This window comes from Simochromis diagramma, unplaced genomic scaffold (assembly GCF_900408965.1).
Source record: "Simochromis diagramma unplaced genomic scaffold, fSimDia1.1 OVJJ01000362.1, whole genome shotgun sequence".
In the NCBI taxonomy this organism is placed as follows: domain Eukaryota; kingdom Metazoa; phylum Chordata; class Actinopteri; order Cichliformes; family Cichlidae; genus Simochromis; species Simochromis diagramma.
Window position 1 is genome coordinate 180,486 of NW_024386815.1, and position 22,072 is coordinate 202,557.

General features: G+C 39.1%; 2 protein-coding genes across 3 annotated transcripts in view; one reads left to right on the plus strand and one right to left on the minus strand.

Annotated features, from left to right (window-relative positions):
• Positions 1 to 15,725, minus strand: part of lcor (ligand dependent nuclear receptor corepressor) — an 83,444-nt gene extending 67,719 nt beyond the window's left edge. Inside the window, exon 1 of the mRNA XM_040027160.1 lies at positions 15,506 to 15,725. Coding sequence (XP_039883094.1) covers positions 15,506 to 15,602 — 97 coding nt within the window. The 5' untranslated portion in view covers positions 15,603 to 15,725. The remainder of the gene's footprint in view (positions 1 to 15,505) is intronic.
• Positions 15,726 to 17,946: 2,221 nt separating this feature from the next.
• Positions 17,947 to 22,072, plus strand: part of LOC120730705 (MORN repeat-containing protein 4-like) — a 35,467-nt gene continuing 31,341 nt past the window's right edge. Inside the window, exons 1-2 of one of the 2 annotated variants that reach the window (XM_040027164.1) lie at positions 17,947 to 18,121; positions 19,610 to 19,681. In XM_040027164.1, the coding sequence (XP_039883098.1) occupies positions 19,615 to 19,681 (67 nt within the window). In that variant the 5' untranslated portion in view covers positions 17,947 to 18,121; positions 19,610 to 19,614. Of the gene's footprint in view, positions 18,122 to 19,606; positions 19,682 to 22,072 lie in introns of both variants that reach the window. The other variant, XM_040027163.1, reaches the window with a different exon arrangement.

The window sequence follows — 22,072 nt, forward strand, 5'->3', positions numbered from 1 at the left end:
CCCCCCAACCAGCACAAACTGAAAAGCACCAGAAAACTATTACAAATACTTTTAACTTGCCTTCATTTCTTTTTTTCTTCTCACACAAAGCTTTTCTGTTAAAACAGTCTCAAGATATTTGCAGCGGAATTTGTTGTATCTTCTAAACTTGCAGAAGTGATTTCACCCAAATGGATTTTATAAATATCAGAAATCACATCATTCTTTCATATTCTTGCATAACCTAAGTTTTATTGGCTTATCTATTCCACTGAATAGCTAACAGAGTAATTTAATTAAATACACGTATTTTCTTTTGTTGCTGATAGTTTCATTCTCCAAGGAAAAGATAGTGAAATTCAAGACTTCACAAAGTCACAGACAAGAACTAGTCCTTAGGTACTAATCGCATCCTCTTTTTGTAAACATTTTTCTTTTCATATGATTCACCTGAGTTTGTCCTTGTGGTTTTGATCTCTTACACCAATTATACAGGCCTCAGTTTCTTATTGGGGAACACAGTTCTCAGATAAACCGTAGCCTACGCTGCAAAAGGCTGTGACAATCCCACGGTCCCCTACCCCATTTTTCTCTTAGATGAACTTTGAAAGGAATGTGTCCTTCTGGTTTTGACCCTTACATTCATTACTATATTACTATGGGTTTCTCAGCGATGCACGTCACAGCGCTTTTATTGTTGTGTCAAAAACTGCGACACTGGCAGCTGAAATCTAATGAGCCTGCACAGTTAATTAACCAGAGCGAAATATGTTTTATGCAGTCATTTGAGTAAAGCATGCAAAATAACCACAAATTAGCGTCACGGTGAAAAAAAAAATAGATTCACTTCATTCATGTGCTTCAAATCTGATCACAACAGATTCTGTATCTTTTTTTAAGCGATGAAAATGCGATTACTTTGGAAATACTTTTTCCAATTTATCTCCCAAGCAGAATATGAAATGCAAAGAAATTGCACTTTTTTTTGTCTCTATTGTGCAACTTTACATCTAGCTAATGAAACCACATGTTTGTGGTTTCATTAGTGTGCACATTTATAACAGCGCGTAGCCTTCAGTTTCATTTATATTACAGAGATCTAAACATTTACATGAACGGACCACAGTGCCATGATATCCGTGTGTACGTGTAATAAGAAGTAAAACATCATTAGAAAAAATAACGTCAATACATTAAAAGATACACCAACAAAGAAGAAATATGCAGGGGGAAAAAAAAACCCACCTGCCTACGCCTCAATTAATACTGTTTGTCTAGACACGCACTCATTCTGAGGGTGGGTGTCAGAAAATCTACCAGAATAAAAAGTTGCTGAATATAAGTGCCTCTTGGCAGAAATGAAAAAAAAAAAAAAGAATATGAGAGCTCCTTCAGCTAGCTGCAGACGCACAGATGGATGACTGATTTCTTTATTCCCACCTCTCAAAAAGCGCAGCCTGTAGCAACAGTTTGTGACATAATCTTGATAAAATGTCAAAATACTGAAGGCAGAATAAAAATCAGGCTAGACTTGGGAAAACATGTTTGAAAAATGCAAAGGAGTGATTGTGAGAAAGAAAATGAGACTGATGCAGAGAAGGAAGGAGCTGAAAAGACAGATAAAGCAAGGAGAGAGAAGCTGGTACTCTATGATGCCTGAAGAGAAGCAGAGGAAAAAAACATCTATGAACAAAGCAGAAGAAAACGAAGTAACCATGTGAGTTAAGGAGCAAAAGCAAAAATGTACTGAGTGGTGAGAAAGAGGAGATGATGCTGATGATGCAGAGAGAGAGCAGCAGATAAAAATACAAGTGACATTTCTCTTGATGGTGACGGGAGCGATGGCGGTGGTGTTCTCTGCCTGACCTTCAGCTTTATTGGTGTGTGTGTGTGTGTGTGTGTGTGTGTGTGTGTGTGTGTGTGTGTGTGTGTGTGTGTGTGTGTGTGTGCGCGTGTGTGTGTGTGTTTATGCAGCCTGGTGGGCTCGACGCCTAACTGAGGGTGACACGGTCACACAGAGGGGAGCTTACAGCCCCCAGTTCTCCAAGCCTGCCCGGTCGTCGCACGGCACAGCTGGCTCTGTCACTTTCACTTATCCTGCCAGGCTCCAAGTTCACGTGTACAGTAACACTGTGGCTGTGTGTCAGTGTGTCCGGTACAGTAAGCTGAGTAAAAGCCAGATGCAAAAGCTTGTGCGCTTTAAGGTGCACAAAATGATTTTTTGCTCTCCCACTGTAATCTGTAACCATAAAGAAACAGTGTCTGTACATTTTCAGCCAAGGTTACTAGGCTGGCTGCTGCTGGAGTTCAAGCAAGAAGGGAAGCTGTGACATCTTTTTAAACTTTTAGCTGAGATGGCAGCTTTAACACTGATCATTATGCAAAGCATCAGAACTTGCAACATGGACTGTGGTTTAATATCATTTCATAAATTATGAGCACTCAATTCATGGATTCATATGAAAGCTTTCCAACTGAGTGTTATCTGAATAGGTTGTTAGTTAGACTACCTAAGCAGGTAGACTGGCGTACAATAATAATTCACTGCAACTTTTATTGTAATTCTAAATTAATATATTAGGATTACTTGTTTAGTAAAGACAACCAAACGGATGCAATTAATGCATGAATGAATGGGCGTTATGTGACAAATAGTATCAGAGAGCAAATACCAAACACAAGTTTTTTTCATGAAAAAATTACATATTTTTACTTAAACCTGCAAGATGCTTTTTTTTGGAGGCGATAATAATCTAAATCTAATAATCGACCATTTCTATCTTTGTGGAACTCGATATGAAAAATGGAAAAAGTGATGGGAAAACATAATAAACCTTTTTAGAGCCAGAACTCAATATTCTTGAAAACAACTTGATTTTAGAGAAACAAAACGCATCTCCGTATTTTTCATCTGCTTTTACATTAACCTGCTAATGCTAATTAAGCCTTTTGAACTCATATTTTTCTGTGTTTTTACACAGCTTAAAACACAGACTGCATGCATTCATGCTTTTCACACATTGGTGGCTGAAGCAGTAACACTTTTATAATACATTTCCCACTTCCAGGCCATTAACTAACACTGCTTATACTTATGCTCTTCTGCTGAACCCCAGTCCCCCCAAAACAGCCATTAGCAGTTCCTGAGAATAATCTGTGTCCTCGACTTAACCACTAGACATGCTACATAGAACTCAAATAAAGCTAAATTAAGCAGTGCCATTTATAATACCATATACACAGCACTTAATTCATTTCTCTTTCTATTCTTCCTGCTTTTTACAGCAAAAAAGCAAAGTCTTCTTCTTTCTGTTGATTCTATTGTGTCGCTGGCATAGAAGAACAACAAAATAAACATTAAAAAAATCTGTTAGTGGCTACTGTCCAAGGTGTTATTGTAAGTTCCCCAACCCTACATGTTTTTTTCAGTTGACCAGAAAATATCACAAAGAAATGAATAACTCAATACATCCTATACGTAACCATGTCTGAAAAACAACGAGAAACATACATGAGAGCACACCTCCATGTGAGAACAGAGGAGGGAAAACTGGGCGAGTTACTCTAAACTATAGACAAATAAAAGTGGCATTGCTGAAGAAATGGCTCAAGTCTCAGAAAATCAGCGTAGTGGTTCATCAATTCACAGGAAAGATTATCTGCTCCCTGCAATGAAGCTTTAAAACGTACTTTTACAACTCGCAGATTTTGTAGAGGCCACGTAATCAATAACTAACCAGAAAGATAATAAGTGATCTGAGTAGTTTAGGAACAGGTTAAGAATTTACAGAGCAAATACATTCCTAGACCGAGCTTTAAAGAACAACAACAACAAATCTGATTAGTTTTTTTAAAGATACCTTAAGCTACAAAACAGGTACTGTAAGTCAAATATCGAATATAGCCTTGTATTATGCACACTATTGTTCCACACTGTTGCATTGGGTTACATTATTTTTCTTTCCATAAACAACACCAACATACAAGATGCTGCTTGTAAAAAGACTTACTAAAGCACCAAATGTGGATTAATCCACCACTGAAATAATCCCAAATAAATGCACCATTTCCTCCTGTCGGAGTAATATTTGCTCAGAAAAATCCAATGTCCAAATGTTTTCATGGGATTACTGAGTCTTAAAAAATGTTTTTGCATTGTTTAAGATTAAAAATTGGGAACCAATGGTCTTGGAGCATCAGGGAGACAGACTGTACTGAAAGACAGTTAATGTGTTGTTGGTTCTGGTGATTTAACAGTGATTTACTATTCAAAGTATTGGATAAAAAATAGACTAGCACTAGTCTGACCTTTGAATAATAACATTGTTTTGTTGTTTCTTCGTAACTCGCATCTGGGCCACAAAAATGTAAATTTTGTCATACTGCCAGAAACTGCTGACAAGCTTCCACATGTACATAACATTAATCCCACATCTGTATTCCTGGTAGATTTACATTATTTTATATGATGCTGACAGATTCCTTCAGGCTGTGGAGACACTGTTTTGCTTTTTGTGTGTTTTTTTTTTTTTTAATTGATGTGTTTTGTTGTTGTGTCTTCTTCTTTTTCCAACCAATATTTTTGTTTTTTCTTAACTATCGCAATAAAGCTTTAACATAGCTTTATCAGTATTTTGTTTGTTTCCCAATGAATCTCTGAACCTTCAGATTCCCAGACATGTCTGACCATGATCATCAAAACTGTGAGCTTCAAATTAAAAAAAATAAATTAAATTAAAAATAATAATTATGGTCCCACAAGTAGAGAGAGGCTGAAATGCTCATTACAACTGACAGCACAGAGACTATTGACAGAACAAAGAAAATACTTTAACTTTCCTTAGTAACAGGCTAAAAATGGACTAAATATCTCAAATTTCTTTAAATGTGTGAAAGGTCATGGTTATTTTTTTTGTTTTTTTTTTATTTCAAACTGCTCTACGGCCCTAAACATTATGAATGTGCTTATAAAGTAATCTTATTATCCAATAAAATCCTCACAAAATTATCACGTAGGTCTAACGGCTCAAACAATACATTTAACAAACATGCATAAATCTAAACTACACAGAGTTCATTCCTATTGTTATAGACACTAAATAAAAGGAAAGAGTTAGGTAGTTATAATGCTATTGTGTACTTTAGTGTTGTTGCTGTTTAGAAATTTTGAAGCCAAAGAATATTAGTATTAATAGTGATATTAGTGAGTAAGTAATTTCCTACAAATATTTTTATTTTAAATTAAACTTTAAGAAAAGTTTGAGCTGTTTACAGGGTCGTGGGTTGTGTTGAGTACTACAATGAAGTGAGAACACATGGAAGTGGGCTAAGCCATTTAACATTTAATATGGCTCGAGATCTGATATCTTCTTTATAAATGTAAGTTTTCACATTATGGATAAGAAAGATCTACACCCTAAAAAAAAAAAACTAAAAAAAACAGAATGAATCCCCTTAGGACAAAGAACAATCTCATTTCATCTTCGGCATCGTTAGCTCAACAGACACTTCCACAAGAACACCAAATGCCTTGTTTCAAACAGAAGGTCACCTGTACGAGAAGCTTCAACTATTACCACTTTGTGTGACAGAAGGACAGTGAGGTCAGACTTCCTTGAGCAATGTGAGTCAGACCCTAAAACCCCTGGCTTCAGATGCCATTGCAGGGGATGACCCTCTGTTCAGCGTTACATACAATGGCTGGTATGTACTTTTAATGACGATGACATTGCCAAGACTCCATCCACGGTTGATGAAAGTGGTCAATGAGAGCTCTGAAAATGAGGACACAGGGACTGTGTCATCACTTGATTACGGCACAAAGGTTAAGCCTATTAGCATCGGCAATTAAGTAAGAATAAAAATGGTGAGCTATGCAGACAAAAAAAAAAAAAAGAGTTCAAAAATAAGAGTGGCACCGTGGCTTCAGGTTGGTTTAGTCACTTTTTCTCCAGCCTTTGTCCCCCATGTTTGTCTTGACAAAAACACACTCCCACAAAAGTATTACAGTAACAAAAGCACATGGAAGCAGTTATGTTGAGCATGCGAGCTCAGATCGTTCCTTCCTCTCCGGTCCTGTCACACATTGTTTTGATTTTACACTCTGAGACATTCTCTGTTGCTCACAGACACTCTGAGCAGGAACTGAGCTCACTAGCACACAAACGCACCTTCTCAGGGTCCAGCATGTGACTTGTGTGTTACAGAAGCATGCGTGTGTCCATAAAGTTACAATAATGCTATTTTGTCTCACTTTTAGTTCTTATTTCTCCACTGAGTGAATTTTTTTCTTTCAATCTAAAATCAAAAAGCTTCCACGCTAATGACATGTTGGCGTGTGTGTCTGTGTGCGAGTGCGTGCCACTATTTCCATGCACAACCATGCACGTGTTGAACATGCATGAAACAAACCAGCACATATCTGCATATAGCGTTGGAAACTGGCTTATTTCAGTCCCTGCTCACTAATTGTTGCATGTCGAATTCAATCCATATATTTTTAAATGGTGTAGCTTGACTTTCTTTGTAAATGTTTCTTTGTTCTGAGGTGAGAGACTGCGTGTTAATCATTTGTATCTAACACAAAGCAACTACAGTAATATTAATGAAGCAGTTTTGTTGTCCAGCACGTTAGTTTTGGTCGAGGAATGCACACAAGTGTAGAAATTCAGCTGTTTTTGTTTAAACTGTCCAAATCAAACTTTTTTTAAATTTAATTTTGATTAAATTTGACTTGTTTTTTTTGTCAAAGTTGAAAAAGAATAAAAAGAGTGCCTTTTTTGTGAAAATCTAAGGTTATTTATTATATCAGTGCTACCAAATGCCAAAATGCTCATCCTAAGCATGTTCACAGCATAAATTTATGTTTAAGTTAAGAATGATTACATCACTTTGATTCATATTCATGAGGATGTCCTGAAAAGAAACCCTGTGCTTCAACAGTTTCTTTTCAAGAGTGGAAGATTTTCCTGTGTCTGTCTCCATGACCAATCTCATCTCCAACGCAAAATCATAATGAAGTCCTTTTCAGTCTTTGAATTGCAAATAACTGCTCATTGTTTCTGTGTCATTTGCTGTGCAAACCTCATCCATCATGTCTCCTCCTAGGATTTGTTGCATAAAAGCGACATAGCATAGCAACACTCCCTCTGCATACCTTCTCCCTCAGTGTCTCTCGTACTCTCCATTTGTTCTCTCTACCAAGAACTACATTTCCCAGGATGCAATCGTGCACGGCAGCGGCACACTCTCCTCACTGGGCATGCTGCCATGCCTGGTGGGTAAAGAGTCTTTAAACAAACATGCAAGATTAAACCCAACAAACACACACCACACACACAGTGTGCTGACTTCAATGTACTAAAAGCAATGTATAGAAAGCAAACATACAAGAAGCAGTTCAGTTCAAATGATCATCTTTTCAGTTTGCATTGATGAAATCTTTCTGTACCCGTTCCAACTTTTTCCTAATTAAAACTTTTTAAGTTATAAAATGCATTATTGCTCACTTAAGCCAACAATATAATATAATATAATATAATATAATATAATATAATGTAATATTTAATAACTATTATTTATTATAACAATTACTTTAACATTATCATACAGAAAAATGTTACAATGTTTCCTTAAATCAGAATTTGTTCGATCATGCTACCATTATTATCTTCATATTGTTAGCAGTACTAGAAGTTGCAATAACAGTATGTATCACTGTCTAATAAGCTACAGTTGGATGTTGCATGAGGCAATATTTATATAGGACATTACATAAATACAGGTATAGACTTGTGCTTTAAATTTTTTTTTAAAAAGGCAAAGAATTTAAATCTCAAAAACATTTAAGAGCAGAAGGTATTAAACCAGCAAAAATAAAAATAAAAATTTTAAGAAATAAAATTACAAGGTAAAGGAAAATAAATAAATACATATTGACAATACTGGTATTCCAAAAACAAACAAAAAAAGAAAAAGAAAGAAAGATATATACTTTTAACAATGTCTTTTAAAAAGAAAACATTGTTGTAGCCGACTATTTCATGTAGCAGATAATTTATAGAGGGGCGACAGCTAACCTCTACTAAATACTAAAATGTATTCTTGGTTGTTTTGTCAGCCACCTTGCCTGTGTATGACCTTGTTTAAGATAAACAGAAGCAAATGGAAAACTATCTTGTTTTTTTCCTCGAAGAAAATGCAAAACTATACAATAAAAAACAAAACGCCATGTTTGTAAAATAGTTTGCATGCTAAACTGCTGTACCTCCCCGCGTCGGACGTTTCGTCTCTGTGCTAATTTGAGTCCCAAATCATAGACATTAGGGCTTTTATTTATATATTCAACAATTCTGAAACAGGGCCGTTTGAAGACTGACTGTTGCCTCCACCATTTTATCCACTTCTGCAGAAAACGTTGGCTTCGTCACAATGAAACTGACACAAAGTACATAGTGGTACATGGTGACGTGCAACAGACAGCAGCTGATTATAGTTCTTAGCGGTGACTGCACAAATGTAAAGGTGGAGGACTCCTTTTGCTTTCATTTTGCAGTATTTCAGTTAGTACGGCAGGTAAATCATTTTTTAACAATAAAAATGTATGTGGCAAAGAAAAGACCACGTTATATGTTATCACTTAACCGCGGTTACTGATTAATATACTTGATCATTAGGTGCTGTACATTTCAATGTCACTGACAAATAAAATAAGTGATAATCTCTAAGGTTTGTAGATTGTGGTGTCACCTTTATTAATGGGCCATAACAAACGTAAACTTCCTGTACTTAAAAAAAACCTTCATAAAGTGAGTTAACACTTCTTTTTACCGTAAATACCTTCTACTGTTGATTATATAAACATGACATCCTGCTGCTGCAGGGTTTTTGACAAAGATCTTCTTTCATATTAGTCTGTGAATGAAATGACAAAAAGTGCAGATTTTTCTTGCACGTGCAGTTGCCTGTGCACTGTCCCTTTAACTGTGAACCATGGCAGCTTACTACTGCTTAACCGACTGTTCACCCCACTTATTAGCTCATTAGCTGGTTCCTCTTGTTCCGGAATACCAAGGTGCTACTTTGTATTAATTAATTGTTAATGACAGTCTGAATGGCACACACTTCCATTCCATTAATGCTGAATTCCTACAAAGAAGAGGAGATTTAAAACAATTAAAGTATTTCTTAAGGTTAATCATCACAGTTGTATGATTTAGCGCAGGTTTTTAACTCTCACACACTTCTTAGAGGTGAGAAACAAACAGAATGTCCTCAATTTCCAAATATAGCCTCAATTTTAAGGTCTTTAGTTGCCTTTACAAAAGCAGAAGTACAGCACACACACCTAAGCTACTCCGCACCATTAATCAAATACTCTGAAAAACACATTGCTCAAATATGACCTTCCGCACAAAAGCAGCCACTATTGAAGCACCAGAAGGAATTCACTAAAGGCGGGTCCGAGTAAACATTCCTGCTGCTTTAAAGCCTCAGCACCTCTCGCCAGCGCTCTCTCTCTCTCTCTCTGTGTGTGTGTGTGTGTGTGTGTGTGTGTGTGTGTGTGTGTGTGTGTGTGTGTGTGTGTGTGTGTGTGTGTGTGTGTGTGTGTGTGTGTGTGTATTCCAAACACATGCTCCAAACAGTGCATGAGCCCACATGGAGATCCAAAGAACTGTACCAGGGAGGTCAGGTAGTTCACATAAGACAAACTCACATGCATTAACACACACAATGGAACACTTACATAAATTTTTGGATTGAGTAATGAACGCCATGTACAAAGTTTAAGGAAGCAGAGGACTTTGGCCTCTGCTAAGATGGAAAGGGAAGAAAAAACAAAGAGAAAGAAAGACGGAGAACAAAATTGCTGCTTCCTTTCTCTCCAGCTTAGGATTGTCACACTGACCTTCATCTGCAAGCTTGAAGAAATTAAGAAAGTAAAACAATATATAATTAAGGGCAGACAATAAAAGAAAACGTGCTTTTGAGAGGCTTCAGATATAACTCAAGCATATACAGAACTCCAGAGAGGTTCATAAGTGTAAACCTCCCGAACCCGCAGCAGGCTCAGTTTTTCCATAATGAAACAACAAAAGAAAAAAGTATCTACATTTAATCACCCATGGATGAAGGCTAACATGACCAAGAAGAAACAGCTTGAACTAGATGTAACAACTAACATAACAACAGTTTAGATGCATAAAGCAGGTAATTTGTTTTGTTTTCTTAATTGAAACATTGCTTAAACTATTAGCTAAATTCACTTTATGTATTAATTGACTGTTTAACCTCTAAATGTAACCAGGACTGCTCTGAATAAAATAAAGTTCATATGATGGCCTCAGTAGCTTTATCTAATTGCTCAGAGTGTCCAGCCCTGCTTACAGACTACAATAACAAGCATTCCAGTCTCTTATGTGGTTTTCAAAGTAACCAACACTTCTGCTGAAGATGGTCCAGTACTCACAGATAATAATTAGTCTCTCCCCATCGCTTTATGTTTCTGTGCCAAAGATCCCAGGGGAGGAAAACAACAAAGAAATGACTAAAAAAAACAAAAACAGAATAACAACAACAACAACAGCCATGCAAAATGGCTTTTTTTTAGGAAGTCACCTGCCATCCTCCTCTCTTGAGAAGTGAAATGAATTTGTCCTTGAAAGCTGCCATACTTTCCAACAGACTGCAACAACAAGATGAAATACTTTTGGTGCTTGGAAACAAATTCAAACTGGGATAAAAGACGCAGGCGTGTAAGAGAAAGGATGGTGGCTGGGATCTTTCAGGTAGTTCGGCGTGTATGAACGAGAGGCAGGACGCCGCTGTAAAAAGAGCGCGTCGCTCGCTGGACCGTTTTCTGGATAAATAAAGGTTCTCACGCACATACGCACCTTCTGTCGACACTCTCTTTAGCGCCAGTGGTGCATTTTGTTTTTCCACCGATGGTAACCCCCCACCAAAGAGAGCAGCCCTCCTCCCACGGGACTCCTGATTGGCATGGATCAGCCCCTAAGGCAGCTCCACATATATACTACAGCGGCAGAGGGTGTGTGTGTGTGTGTGTGTGTGTTTGTGTGTGTGTGCGCGCACGCATGTATAATGAAGAGTGCATGTAGAGATTTACAGTGTTGGCATCCGGTCCGGTCAAACGTGTGGACCGCTGCCACTCTCCCCCAACAGCTCTGGATAAATGTGCCATGTTTTGTTTTCCTTTTCAGGAAGCCCATGAAAAGAATTAGCAAGATGAGAAAGTAGCAGGCAGATCTCTTGGGGCGTCCATCTGTCCATTACTGAAATAAAAGCTGTCCACTCGAAGAAGGAGGCGTGATTGAGGGATGGAGGGATTTTGTTGACTTGATAAGACAAGGATGGAGCGCAGTGGGTAATCAAGGGAAAGGCAGAGAGATAGAGTGATAGAAAGATAGACAGATAAATAGAAATCACTGGGATTTATTCATGTATTGACACACTAAACCAAAACGGATAAACTTGCCCATCACAATTTAACTGTAATTGCAGGAGACATTTGCTGTCTTTATAGCACATGCTGCCAAATCCTCTTGCAAAATCAGCACGATTCGCCCCAAACTCATTCATTAATCAGCAGTAAACAAAAGGAAATTACCCGGAAACACTCAGCTCAAAGGACTACAAATCATGTGACAGAGATGAGCACTTAAAGGTGGAAAAGACCTGTGAACTACTGAGATACCCACAGAATGTTAACCAGCAATGGTTTCACCTAAAGGAAAAGCTGAACTGTCGCTTTTTGTTTCCTTAATATTGTCAATATTTCTGTTTTGAGCTTAAAATTGCCAAACATTACTCCATACTTTACCAATATTTTTGGTCTTGTTTCTTTTGGATTGCCTTGTGTTTTATACTGCAATCCTCTCTTGATTGGGTTTTACTTGGTTAAATAAAGGTTACTCAGACATCACCCTTGGGTTGTCTCTTACTCTTTTTGAGTTTTTCTTACATTTTGCATTGATAAAGTTCATATTAGGAGGCTAACTCTCTCACTGAAGTGTGCTCCTTATACAGTATATCTGTAAGCCTGTCTGAAATCACTCATTCTTTTTTTACTTTAATGGCCACTGTTTGAAAACTAGATATTAGTGATGCACAAATATTGGCCCTGATGACTGATATCAGTATGAGCAATTAAGAAAGCAATCAATTATCAATATCGGTAGATTAGAAAGGAGGATATAGAAAAAACATTACATCAAAAATGACCACAAAAAAATAGTGCTGGCCAAATTGTTATTTGGAACCTCAATAATGGCTCAGAACGGCACAATCGGTACACCACTACCAACTATGCTGACTAACTGCTCTGCTGCCATCAGTACCGCGCTTAGAAATGTTGGAAGATTTAAGGGGGGAAAAAGCAATCTGCCACTCACACTCACACCTCTCTCTCTATCTCCGACAAAGTCTGTCTCTCTCCAGCACTGGCACAACCTTTCAGCAATCAAATTAGCTACACTCCCTTCCCCAGAATATGTGTCAAAGGAATCAGCAGTTGGGCTATATTTGCTCCCAACTCATAATGTTAACCTTTCTGTGGCATATAGGCCCTAATTTATTATCAGTGCAGCACAGGGTAAAAAGATGAGGCTCGTTGTGTCGACAAGTTGCATCCATGCACGTTGCAGTGCAATGTAATAAACTGTAAGGTGTCCATCTTTCTTGGCTGACCTTCTTCAACCAAATGTCCCCGCCACCGTTAACAATATGTTAATAATAAGGCTGCCTTGTAAAGGTACAAATTCTCATGCCGGCAAACGTTCCTTATAACAAGGCTGACGCCTGGAGGCTTCTCAGGTGTCAAGTTGAGAGTTCTGAGTTTCCTTTAAGCCGGGATTTTGTTTTCAGGTTCAGAATGACACCTTAGAGGCTTAATGACAATAAGCATGGCAATTCGTTGTACAGTAAAGTCAGTGAGTGTGTGTTACATTATGAATCTGGGCATTTGTCTTGTTGTTTCTGATGATTACGCTTGGGTACATGAAACTCAAGTTTAACGACTTTTATTACAACACTGCTGATTTTTTTTTCCTTCTGTTTCTAGCAGCACATTCCTCTGTGCTGGAAAACCCTGCCGTAAGTCACTAAAGTCACTGCTTTTCATTTAGTGTTTGGCACCTTTCAGTTTTACTGTTGCTAAGACAAACAGAAAGTGTGAAAACCTCACACTTTCTGTAACATTTTAATATCCAAACACAATATAATAACAGTGCCAACTCCCAAATGTTAACGAGCTATAAATTTAAAGTAGCCCGATTTAATTTTTTTCTTTTACACATTTTTCTGAAACTAATTCTCAACCTCTCATAGTTCAACAATGGATAAGAACATGGCAGATTTCAATGTGAGTGCTGAGAAGCCGCTGCTGCCTCTCGGCCCAGCCCTACGACTCACCACGCACTGCAAACCAGTGAATGTCAACAAGCAGAAATGAAGAAATATGGAACTTACATGCACACACATACAGCACCCCATACAGAGCTAAAGCATGCTGTAATATCCAGCTGTGAGTTCATTATTGAGCTTTGTGGTATCTGTGTCCCCCGTGGTATCACTGTGATATTACTACACAGATTCTAGATGCACAGGAGCTTGCAGGGTGTTTATCATACTTAAGGTATCCCTATCAAATGTAGTATCATTACAGAATTCCTACAGCGCCTTATATAATCCTTACTGAATTATCTGCACTGCCTTTTCCCCAGTTTTTTATAGGTTACACAAATCTCCTTTTCATTATGAGTGACTGCAAGCACCCCCCCCCCCCCCCCCCCCCCCCCGAAACTGTGTTACACTTAGTGGGGAGGGGACAAAACCATCCCCAAACCCACAGAACCAGTAATGTTACCGGTATACATTATACAAAGTAAAAGGGCCACCAAAACCAAATAAATGAAATCCAGTCCTACTGTGTGAACTTTGAAAGTCAGTTTGTGAGTAAAAGCTACACATGAAGTCAGTGAGAAATCCAAGTTCAAATGGAAAGCAAACCAAGTCTTGTTTCTGCTTTTTCTTTCCTGCTGTTTACTGTGATACTTTATGGCTTTACGCCGAACACATCAGCTGAAGGTCAGAGATTAGCCAGCCTTTTAATTTACCGCTAGCTGCACTCCTTCGGTTTGACCTTTTCTCACTAAAAGGCACCAAGAGCCTGCTCGGAATCAGGCCAGGCTATTAAAAAGCGCTCGAACGGGTAAGTAGGTGACAGGTCAACGCTCAACATCTGGACACCGAAACGCATCCAAAAACAACTGGAGCAGCAACACCCCGACTCCTCCGCTGCCGCTGTGCGTGATGCTTATTCTTCTTCTTCTTTTTTTTTTTTTTAATAAATCGCCAATAAAAGCCGAATTGGGAACCAGAGAGAGACTCGAGGAAACCCGCGGAGGTTAGAAGATCAGAGGCGAAGAGGGGGATGATAATCTTGCCGTAACATCGGGAAAGGTTGATGTAACCGGATTAAACCGAGCTAATGAAATACACCACAAATGGACGACTGGGGCATGAGAGGGGATGGTGGGTGGGAGAGATGTATAGACGATGAAATCCAAAATAAAAGAAGAAACGAAGTCAAAGAAGGGAAGAGGTTCAAACTGATTTTTATCGGCTCTTCAATAAGATAAGATCTAAATTTTGCCGCTGTCCCAGCAGGAGCGACAACATGCGATCATACGATTAAAAAAAAATGTTAATGTAACTATTAATGTAAACAGCGAACCTGAAGCACAGAGCTTTTTCCACCACCACATCCAGGAGCGCCGTTTCAACAAGTCTCAAACCCGATTTACAGGCGGACACTAAGGCGTTTGTCCCTGTCGACCCCCCCGCGCCTATAGATTTCCTCCCCCCTAAAAACAAAATTATGCCCACTGACATTTCCCTCAATGCAGCAAAGCGCGCTCCCAAAAGCCGATTTCCAGGGCAGTTGAGGGGGTGGGGGTGGGGGGTGTCATGTTTGAAGGCTGAGGGCGCGCGCCACCCTCCCCTATTAAAAAGCTCATCCGGCGCCGCGCACTCGGGCACGGGCCAACCTATAGCGGGGCAGCCGATTGGCCGAAGAGCAGCTCCATCTGCGCACGTGACTTCTTCTGCTTACAATAAATAAACAGCTATAGAATAATACTTCAAACGACTCCAAATGGCCCCGGAGCGCTCACAGCCCGGTTAAAGAGACTCATAACAGGCAAAGTATCCGCACACACAAGTTTGCAGGTGGAACAGAGGGCCCCACAACACGGCTCAAAGTTGGAGCTGAATCGTTTTTGGATATGTCCGGTGGGAGGCGGGCAGCGCCAGGCAACAGCCGTGCGCAAAGAAAAAAAATGACAGCTTCATGGAGACCCTATAGGCTTACTAGTGGACATTAGGCCCTACATACCCGGCACTTTGCTCCTCACACTTCAGCCAAAACGAAAACATACAGTTACCGGCACCCGCCGGGCGTCCGGACCGCGGCACACACACGCACACACACAATGCCAAGCGAGCTTACCTACACAGTGAATGAGTTTGTGCCTCCAAGAGTCAAGTTCCTGCCGAAAGCCGCGCCTCTCTATCGTGCATTGCTGCCTTTTGCACAGACTCGCCATTTTCTATCGGCCCCTCCCGTGGGCGCGCACATACTGCTGGGTGCTTCCCTGCGCGCACGTCACCGGTGGTTTTTATTCTAGGGCTGGGTGGAGAGCGATATGAGGGGGACGGGGCTGCAGCATCCCCCTTTCTATAGCGCTCATATGTCCCACCCACCAAAAGCGCCCCCTCCCATCCCTCCCAGCATCTCTCTGCGCGAGGGTGTGCTGCTGGCACTGGCCGTTTAATGAAATGTGTGGAGTAGCCTATAGCACATGGCGCCTGCGCTCCAAATTTGCCATAGCTTACAGCGACGTGTGTCAAAGGGTTTCAAAATGCGCATTGTTTCAATCAACAGATGTGAGACACGTACAGCTGCCCCGGTACACGGGGAACGGGGTTATCACGGGTAAGAAGAGAAGTTATTTAGGAAAAAACAAACTTATACAGTATTATTTTTTGAAGGCACCTATAAGCGCATTGGTGGGACGAGACCGTAAGGTGCCTGTAAGGAACTTTCAGGCCATCCAGCGCCAAGTCAAACATTGAGGTTACACATTAAACGTTCATAGGATACAGCTAATTAATTCATTACTATAACTTCTCTTTTAAAGGATAGTGTTGCCTTTTGTTAGTCTACTAAGTGGTCTTAAATTAATAAAGGCTCAACCATTAGCCTATTCCTACCCATCTACTGCAACTTGAGCGCATTTTTCATGTTCTCTGTAAGATGGAGCAAAGATTTCAGATCTACTAATGAGTCTAAAAGTTCCCTGGGCCCCAAAAAATGTATCATAATTGTTTCAAGATATAAATATTAATTAATTAATTAATTGACAACTACCAGACTGCAGTAAATTATGCAAAGAACTGTGGGATATTAGAAAGTTACATGTATTAAAATGTTGATATCAGTACTATTTTGAAAATCTGACTAATCTCATTTAAATGAAAGCTTATTTCCCACCAAAACACCCGAGCTTTTTCCCATTTTTGCCACCCGAGAGGCAAAAATGAGTCAAAATATCGCTTTGTTAGCTGTATTTTGGACTGATGCTGTATGACAGGGGAAAAAAACACACAAAATACAAACCATACACATACTGCCAAACACTTGGCCATGCTCAGTCTTTCTTGCTGAATTTGTAAGAGCTGAGTCAATGATCCAAAGTTAATATGATCTTTTTTTTCAAGGCACAATTTGATTCAAGCATTTATGTAATTTTCCACAGGCTCATTACGCTTTCTATCTTGTTGTCCTTATGACAAATGCATTCATTTTTCACTCACATCATTTATTTCTCTAACTTAGACACTTAACGCCTGCCTTCATCTCCAAAACAATAGCTGATAGAAATAGCAGAAGATTCTAAAATCTTGTCCACCACTTTTTGTGTCACTCTGAAGAAAAAAAGAATGTAATGTATTAATTTATAATGTCAGAAAACCAGTAAGTGGTCAGTGAAGGGAATTAAAAAAAATTCACAGTCAGGTTTATCAAATACATGGTATCCTATTAATGCAAATAAGATATAAGTGTGCACCTTGTTTATGCACAGTTTGAATTAGTCTGTATCTTAACAGGCACTGTGTACTTCATGCTTCTGAGATTAAGGCAGGTCTATTGCCCTGTCTCTCTAACTTGTCTAAATTGTGCAGAAATTGACCAAAATTTCAGAACAAATTTCATCTCATACTTTGTGCAGAATATAAATTGGGCTCTTCCATTTCCCTTCTATAGCACCATAACAGCTTCATATACCCAAAACACATGTTTGGCTCTACATTATTTGTCTAGAGTTTCAAGGCTTGATAATTGTATTCTTCATTCTATTAGGCTAATATTGATAAATGATAATCAGTTTCTAATCACACGTGCTTCATTGTTGGCCATGACTAATTAATATTCAATAGCGGGTTAATCCTAGCCCCGGTTTCCCCTCAGGGAAACGAAAATGAGGTTAGCGGAGTTTTGCTTCATTTGGGTCACCTTGATTGTTTTTCTTTTCTTCTTCTTATTAGCTTTGAATCTACATCACCTCATTTAGCAAACCCTCGTCACCTAGCGCAGCTGTTTTAAGGCATAAAGAAAACAATAAATCAAGTCCCATAAAACTTGCCAAAACGCGGGTCTAATAACCAAATTGAAACATGAAATGACAGGGTATCATTAAGGAGAACCCCGCTGCCGTTTTATAATCCTACAGAGACGCCGGGCAGCACATAAAAAACCGACAAGGGCAAATGCTTTAACGGAGCAGCACTCCGGCTAATTAAGTCGTTGAACCCGTTGCCCTCGACAAAGATGTCTCCTGCTGAGGGCTGGCCGGAGCAGAAGAGCAACCAATAAAAGGACACGTTGAGTCGAGGTGACACAAAGGTAGCCAATCGTATAGCGGTGCTTTAGAGCGACGCTGAGGCAGCTCTACCAGGAAACAAACAGCTACGAAAAAAAGGCTAAATAGTCGCTATCCTCCTACTGCTCTCTTGTTTTCAGCGATGTAGAGAAAAGAGGCTGTGCTGCTCTTAAATAAAACAGGTAAAATTTTTATTTTTTCTGTCTCCAGGCCCGCTCACCGTGTGAATGCGTGTGTGTTTTGGAGGCTGACAGCGTCATGCCGGCAGGATGAAAGGGATTAGGGCGCCGTTACTGTGGCAACATTAGATGGAGGGATACGCACACCTCCTCCCGTCTGCTGACAGCTGCCTGTTGGCATTGAACAATTAGCCTGTTTTGCTTAATAAACGGACCTTGGGTGCTTTCTCTTTCATGGAGTCGCCCAAATGTTTCTTTGATGCTCCTTTCAGCGGCCGTTTGTCTACATACTCATTTTGAAGCAGCAAAAAGAAGATAGCATCCCACTGAGAACCACAATAAACACTGCCGTGTAGTAGTGTTTGAGTAAAATTAGAATTATAATAACATAGCTACATTAAACACTACCAGTAGACAAATAATACCTCTTATCACAGCAAAGAAATCCAAAAATATAACAGGTATATAACAGGTAACAGAGTATAACAGCTGATATAACCGGTCATTTTTAACAGCAAATTAGCCTACTGTACAACTATAGTCTTGTTCAGGATTTCGGAACTTACATTTACTTTAGATCTCTAAGCGGTAACCATCAGTTAACCCACACAGTGTAAGCAGAGAAGCCACAAAATGTGCAGTGTGAGCTAATGTATCAAACATGTTTAGCAAAAATAACACTTTTGTCATCTCGACACGGAAATCTCATATTTAAGGAAACATCCTGTACCAAGTTGTTTGAGATGAAGACAGTGGACACCTCTTTCCACATGGTGACCACCTGACCCCCAAATATTTAGAATGTATAGAGAGAAAAACACTTGTGGCATGTATGATCTTATAAAACCAGTTGCAACCATTGTTTCTTATAAAACCTTAAGGCAGGTAAGTGCAAGAAAGATTTTTTGTTGTTATACATTGAAGAAAAACATGCAGAAACTGTCTGCTTTCAAACAGCTGTGTGTCCCAAAAAGAGAAACATGGTGTAGAAAAGATGGTTTGGTTTACCCCAGCCTCAACTTTAGAAACTATATGAGATATACATGACATTCAAAGAATGTGAGATTTTAGTAAAACTAATTAACTTCTGTAAATCCTGTAATCAAATTCCAAAGTCTGATGGAAAACATGATGCCAGAATAACAAAGGCTCTTATGGTAGCAGATTAATACGGGGGGGGTTTGAAATCAGATGTTCATTATTTACATAGTTAAGTTAAGGTTTCCACAGATTTTTAGCCAGCAGTGATTGAGCATTGAGCAGGTTTCTAATAGTGGGGGCAGTTGTGCATGTGTAGTTTTCCTGCCTGCATAATCTGAGTTTGATTGCCCTGCAGGCTGGCTGCAGTATTCAAATGCTAGCAATTAACCCATGGTAGACTGAGAGGTGGTAGTATTATTTAATAAACTCCCAGCTCAGTGTGTAGCAGAATGCCAAAACTACAGCTGCAAAGCTCCTGATAATGTTTCTTTGTGTCATGTGTGGCAGCAGGACCCATGACCCTGACACGAGGATCCTTTACTTACTCCAATGGCGAGGAGTACCACGGGGAATGGAAAGAAGGCAAGACCCACCTGCTCAGTCACCCACCCATCCTCCACCACTGACTACATTTCACGAACAGCACAAGTGTTGTTATAATGTGATTAAGACTGATGCTCAGACAGGGGAAGAACCAAATAATAATATGATAATGCTCGTAATAATTATATACATAATCTGCAGTAACATATGTGGCGTGCTTGACTTATGCCCTATTCAGAATAACAGACATCTATTCTGACATCTTACCAGCACAGGGACATTTCTTGATTCGAGACACTGTACAGTTGTACAGTGATATCGCTACCATCAATTTTAAGAGAGTCCAAAATCAAGGGGACCAATTTTCCCACGTGTGGATATCTTGAAAACATCCCTTGGAAATTGCTAGCTTTTGTTTCTAAGTGAAACACTGCTGTCAGGTAAAGGAGGAACATTACCTTTTTCAATCATTTAATCAATAAAAATATTAACAGATGTTACATGCTTCTGTGGGGAAAGTAAGTACACCTTTAGCCTCAGACGCTTATCTGGCTCCCTTTAGCAGAAATAACTTCTTGTAGGCGTTTTGCATAATAGTACATCAGTCTCTGACATCAGCTTGCTGAAATATTTGACCATTCTTCAGTGTAAAATTCCTTCAGTTGCAAGATGCTTGAGGCTTTTATCGCATGCGCTGCCTGTTTCACCCCCCACCCCCCCCCCCCACCCCACACACACACACACCATTTCTATAGGATCCACAGCATATTTTTCTTACAACGGAATTTATTTAATTTAGAGCAGTTTTTAAAAAATGCATTCACACCCTTTTTCTGAATGTCAAAGGGAACAGCAGGCTGAAGATGCAAGAAGTTTAAATTACACAGGTTTCACTTGTCTGTCCCTAAGGAGGTTGTTAACATTGGCTGATGCAAATTTTATACATCTCAATGTATGATAAAGGTATGAATGTAATTATTTTTTTAATGTGAATATGCTATTTTCTAAATCAAAATTGTGGTAATAACTTAAAATGCATGTGTTATTTGTTAAATCACATTATATTTATATACAATAGCATCAAAAGTACTTCCGTGGGATGTATAGAAACTTTATTTTGTTGGTAGAATACAAGAACAGAATTCAAAATATAGTAATTCAAGAAAAAAAAGTAAATTATAGAACTAGCGTGTTGAAAAAAGTAGCACCCGACTTAAAAGTGAAAATCTTGTGGTGGTAAGGAAACAGAAAAAACAGAAAGAAAGAAAATGTGTCTCTAGTTTGATAATCAATTGGAGCCTCCACTCCAGCATTCATGTGCTTGTAGAAAGGCTGAACAGTGTGACATCCAAATAATCGAGCACTCCCTCCAGTTCACTTTTTAAACTGTAAAGCACTGCACCATCAAAGAAACCATGACAACCCAACAATAACCAGAGCCTTCAGCAGTTCAGGGTAACTTTCCAACCCCTGTGCCTTACCACTGTGAAGCATTTTACTGTCTAAGTGATGTCCTGTGGAGGCACAGTGCTGCACAAAGGTTTAAGCCTCTTTAGATATTTATAGTCATGGTAAAAAGAAAGTACACCCTCTTTCATTTCTAAGATTTTACATATCAGGACATAATAAAAGTCATCTGGTTCTTCGGTGAATGAACTACAAAACATACCATATTTTACTGTGACACCATTTCTGTAAAAAACTAAGCCACAATGCAGAAGCAGTGTATGGAAACCTTAGGTACGCTCCATGATTCAGTAGCTTATAGAACTCCCCTTACCACCAATAACTTGAGGTAATCATTTTCTTTTTTTTTTTTTTCTTTTTTTTTGTGTCCCGTTTGGATCTATAGCCATCAGAATTGTTGTCTTAAGGCCAAGAAAGATGCCAAGCGGATTTATTTTACCAAGTGGATCGTCATGGCCTTGCCATATTGGTCCATTTGATTGACCTTTATTATAATTATGAATTTATTTTATTTTCAGTTGCTACAAACGGGACAGACATGACTGGAGGATAGGACAGGGAGAAAGAATGAAAGAAAGAGAGGGAGAGAAAGAAAACCAAATGGGAGAAGAGACGGTGAGAAGGGGGGGAAGAAAGAAAAAAAAAAAAAAAAAAAAGAACAAAACTCCTAAGTCACCTGTATGGAGAAAAAAAACAGAAGAGAAAGCAAACAACAAAGAGCAACATAATAAATAAAAAAAACGGCACCATCACAATAAACTAGCTAGCAGTAGATATCAATAGTTACTAAATAATAAACGATATTGTGCAGCACGCAAGATAGACAGCGCATAATGTGCTTTGAGGCAGCAGCCAAGAAAGCTGTAGTCCGCGTCTATGAATACCCATGTGTACACCTGTGTGCATACCTGTGTGGATCAGCATGCTTGCATTCCAAAGGTTTCTCCATGTAACGATCTGCTA